General features: G+C 54.5%; 1 protein-coding gene across 8 annotated transcripts in view; it reads left to right on the forward strand.

The window, feature by feature from the left end:
• The window catches only part of LOC108176026 (guanine nucleotide-binding protein G(olf) subunit alpha-like), a 74,905-nt gene that overhangs the window by 27,413 nt on the left and 42,785 nt on the right, over positions 1-4,707 (forward strand). For 4 of the 8 annotated variants that reach the window (XR_011382567.1, XR_011382565.1, XR_011382570.1 and 1 more), the window contains one exon: positions 4,504-4,557. The exons of 1 other annotated variant lie outside the window; for it this stretch is intronic. Coding sequence is in view for 1 of the 7 variants with exons in the window: in XM_051837570.2 (XP_051693530.1) it covers positions 4,504-4,557 (54 nt within the window). In the remaining 6 variants the exon portion in view is untranslated. Of the gene's footprint in view, positions 1-3,103; positions 3,290-4,503; positions 4,558-4,707 lie in introns of all 8 variants that reach the window. 3 more of the 8 variants (XR_011382566.1, XR_011382569.1, XR_011382568.1) reach the window with 2 other exon arrangements.

The raw sequence follows: 4,707 nt of genomic DNA on the forward strand, positions 1-4,707 counted from the left end.
GGCAGGGGCCCTAATGCTTGGGCCATCATCTGATGCTTTCCCAGGCGCATTAACAGTAAACTGGATCCGAAGCAAAGCAGCAAGGACTAAAACCAGCACTTGCTATGGGATGCTGGTATTGCAGGCACTGGCTTAACTCTCTGTGCCCAAACTCCAGCCCTGGAAAGCACTTTCATGTTTTAGGGTTGAGTGGGATGTTGAGGTACACACTGCAGGTACTGTGCATTTGTCACAACCAGACTGCAAGGGTGTATGTAAAGACACCCCTCAAACTCAACCTCTTAAAATAATAGTGATAATAGTGCCTGTTTTTTTAGGGTTATTGCAATGTCCAGGTCTGGACCAGGCTGAAGCTGGGAGGGAGGAACTCAGCCTGGGTCTCCCGTGTGGGTGGCAGGGAGCCACCACTTAAGCCATCCCCACTGCCTGCCTCTCAGGAACTTCATTAGCAGGAAGTGGGACTCGAGGGTTAGAGTTCGGTAGCGAACCCAGGTTCTCCTTTGTGGACTGAGGGCATCTTAACCACTAAACCAAATACCTGTCCCTTTTTTAAATGCCATGATTTATACAAATTGCCAGAAAGAAGAGGACAAGACAAATCCCATGAAAACATCCACTTTTTCAAATTATTTTATTTATTTGACAGAGCGAGTCAGAAAAGTAGATAGCTTCCAGCCACTGGTTCACTCCCCATGTACTTCCAACAGGGCTGGAACCATGCTTGGCAAGTTGAGGCCCCTTGGGGGCATTGGGCTGGTGACCTGATGGGCCACGGTTTAGACTTGTGTGGTCAGGTTGTGGAGGGTACAGTCGGCCCACCCGAAACATGTGCCAGGGGAGAGAGGCTGTGCTGGGTGACCCAGGCACTGAGCTACCCTAGCCAGAGGTGAGCCAGGAGCCCCCAAGGGCAGTGTGGAGGTAGCCAAAGGCACCCAGTCTCAAAAAGGAGTTGAACCCCCAGGGAGAAGTCAACGGCAGTAGAGACCAAGATTCCTTGAGACCTTGTAGGCCCTAGGAGGGCATGGAGGATGCTGGTGAAAGAATGTTCTATGGGAGGCATGAGCCAAAGGCAGGCTGTAGGGGGATGAGGTATGAACAGGGAGTACGATGTGCAGGCCAGGCAGCGTCAGGTGCCCTGTTTAACTCTGCACCGCAGTGGGCAGGAGGGCAACCGTGGAGGAAGCGGACATGGCCCGAGGGGGAAGGTTTTGTTGGCTTAAAACGGGACAGGATTGAATGTGTTTATACTCGTGAGAGACCCAAGCCGGTAGAAAGGGCAGAGGCTGAAGGAGGAGGTGGCAATGGGAGACAGTGGCAGGGGCGGGAGGGGGGTGAGTCCTGGGGAGGCAGGGCCGGAGTCTGTGACCTGCGACGGAGAAGCCAAGCGTGGGGCAGCGCCGCTGGGGGCGAGAAGGCCAAGTGAGGCTGAACATGAAAGTTTAGAGAAAAGTGGGGGTCTCGAAAATACAACTGAACCAAGGCTTGAGAAAGCCAGGCCAGGGTGGAGGGTGGGGGTTGGAGCACAGGGCCCGCCCAGCTAGAGACCATGACCTTGCAGCAGCTGAGTGCGCAGGAACCGTGGTCTCCACCGCTGCCCAGACGCGGGCCCAGGGACCTCTTTGCCTGCCCTGCCTGCCAGGAAGGGAGGGGTCTCGGCCTCAGCCACAGGGAACGCCAACAGGTGGCAGTCTCCCGCCCTCGCTCGCTCCTCTGCCACAAGGCTAAGCTGGAGGCCACAGTGTCTTCTAGAGAAGGTGTCAGGAAGAGCAGCAGAGGAGGAACAGGGGCTGGAGGTAGACAGGCGGCGAGGGAGGCGGCGGCGTGGGTGGGCTGCTGCGTCTCCAGGGATAGAGCGATCCTCGAGGGAACAAAGGCGGTGCGAGTGGGGCGCCTCTGGGAGCCTCCTCCCTGATACAATGTGCACGATCCCAGGCGAAAGCGATGAGCGCACGCCCACTGCACTCTCCCCGGTGCGTGGTGCGAGGGAGCCACGCAGCCGAGGTGGCAGGAGCAGGCGGCGGGCTCGGGACCCCACGCGCGCAGCGTGTTAGCGCCCCCCTTGTCCTTCCTTCTGCCCGCCGGGCTCTGTTGGGGAGTCAGAGGGCCCCGGGACTAGCGGTGCGGCCGCCTCGGAACCCCAGCCCCTTTCCATTCCCCTTCTTCCGCCGCGTAAGCCCTGACCCCTGAGGGAACGCGGTCCGATGGCAGAGGCAGAGCGGGACATAAGCCGGCCCTGCAGGTGCCGGTAGTCACCCCGGTGGGACCCGGTGGCGCGCTCAGTCCTTCTGCGCTGCCCCCTCAGGGTCCCCCACTGGGCCATACTGAGCGAGGCGCAGGGACGCGGCAAGAGCCCAGGGCACCGTGCTGCACTCCTATTGCCAATGGAGCCGGACCCCCGCGCCTTTCCATCTCCGCTCATTGTACAGTGTTTGTCCTGCAGATTTTTAATAGTCTTTTAAAAAGCATTTTTTCCCTCGGCGCGTCTTCCTTGCATCCTTTTCACTTGGGAGTTTGCAGCGGGCCGTGGGTGGGAGAAGAAACGTCGGTTTCCATCAGAAAACACCGAGAGACGAGGCCGTTCTTTCAGCAGCGGGGAGGAAGGAATCGGTGCCAGATGCACAAATCGCTGCGCCTCTCTGGTGCTTTCTGTACGCATTCCTAACAGTGCAGAAGTCAGTCTCAGCGGGCAGGCATGGGGTTATTGGGCAACAGCAAGATGACAGAAGACCAGGGTGTCGATGAAAAAGAACGATGCGAGGCCAACAAAAAGATGGAGAAGCAGTTGCAGAAAGAGCGCCTGGCTTACAAAGCGACTCACCCACCGCCTGCTGCTGCTGGGTAAGGGCGCGCGGCGGCTGCAGCCCGGCGGAGCCCGCGGCACCCTCAGAGCTCTCTCCGCTGGGAACAGGACAAGCCGGGGCAGAGCGGGCAGGGCTGGCCGAGCCCCAACGGTGCGGGGCTGAGCTCCTGCAGCCAGGAGCGGCGAGGACGCGATAGCCCCCTGTTTAGGGGAAAACTCGCTTGGTCAGGTTTCAGGGCGAGCAGGGTGGGCAACAATGTCAGGACGCACATCACAACATTCTGTCTGTCTGTCTGTCTGTAGGGGCTGGTGAGTCCGGGAAAAGCACTATCGTCAAACAAATGAGGATCCTGCATGTCAATGGAGTCAATCCCGAGTAAAAATGATCAGTTCCGGGTTTGCTGCCCAAGTGCCTGCAAACTTCAGCTCTTCTCTGGCTGCCCTCAGAAGTGCTCTCTCTGAACAGTTCATTGGATGGGGCGGGGGTAGGTGAGGGAGAATACTAATCTGCTGCTGAATTTAACGTACCCAGGCAAACTCTTCTTCTGACAATATCTCGGTTAAAAAAAGTATCTTGGCTGGCGCCGCGGCTCAATAGGCTAATCCTCTGCCTGCGGCGCCAGCACACCGGGTTCTAGTCCCAGTCCGGGCCCCGGATTCTGTCCCGTTTGCTCCTCTTCCAGTCCAGCTCTCTGCAGTGGCCCAGGAAGGCAGTGGAGGATGGCCCAAGTGCTTGGGCCCTGCACTCGCATGGGAGACCAGGATAAGCACCTGGCTCCTGGCTTCAGATCAGCAGCAGCCATTGGGTGGTGAACCAACGGTAAAGGAAGACCTTTCTGTCTGTCTCTCTCTCTCACTATCCACTCTGTCCAAAAAAAAAAAATCTTGACTAACAAAATACAATTTATTCGATATTCTTATGCTATTGGTTTGCAATACTGGTACTGCTCTGAGCCCACCATCAATGCAGTTTTTCCCCAGTGCCGATGGCGATGGGTTCCTGGACCCCTCAGATGTGGGTTTGCTGAAGTTTCTTATGTAAAACACTGCGCTATTTGAACAGAACCCACGCACCTCCTCCTGCCCACTTGAAGGCACCTCTGGATGACGTCCAGTATTAACACAGTGGAAACGCCCTGTGCGTAGCTGCTTACTGAGGACGGAATGATGACAGGGGGAAAGGTGGTACGGGTTCAGTGCAGACCCAGTGTTTTTCCCCCAAATGTTCTTGATCCACAGGTTCTGACTGTGGACACGGAGAGTGACTGCACCTCAATATACGCTTTCCTTCATCATATCATTAGCTTGAGTCTACTTCAGTGTGTATGTAACAACATACAGGAGAGATTGAAGTAAACGTATTTACAAATATAACTGAAGTTGTACTTATATGGAGTATTCTTAGCAATTTTGCCGCCTTTTGAAGAAACTTGCATAAAGTTGAAGTAACTTATTTAAAGCTATCGATTATAAAATGACTGTTGGAAAGCAGACATTGAAGTTTGTTTTGAGTTCAGTTTAGAAAGGGGCAGTATTTTCCTTTCCCAGATAAAAACTGCACAGCTGTTGTCTTGGGGTGGTGGAAACCATCTGTGAACCAGTCTAGCCCCACTCCACAGTGGGAAACTTAAAATCCTACTCAGTTGATTCAGATCAGTGCTAAGGGGAAATTTATATTAATACCAATTCTCTTTCAACTCAAGGAAAAGAAACAGACAATGTTGGACATCCGGAAAGATGTTAAAGACGCGATTGTGGTAAGCACCTTTCGTAATGGTTGCTTCCTAGGAAGTTGAAGCACTCTGCACCCTAAAACTGTGGAGACAGAAGTGAATACATCTTAGAGTAGCGTCCATAGAGCCCAAGCACTATGTTTATCCACCTTTCTTTTCTTCACTCTGTTTCAG

Source organism: Oryctolagus cuniculus, chromosome 15 (genome assembly GCF_964237555.1).
Source record: "Oryctolagus cuniculus chromosome 15, mOryCun1.1, whole genome shotgun sequence".
NCBI lineage: Eukaryota > Metazoa > Chordata > Mammalia > Lagomorpha > Leporidae > Oryctolagus > Oryctolagus cuniculus.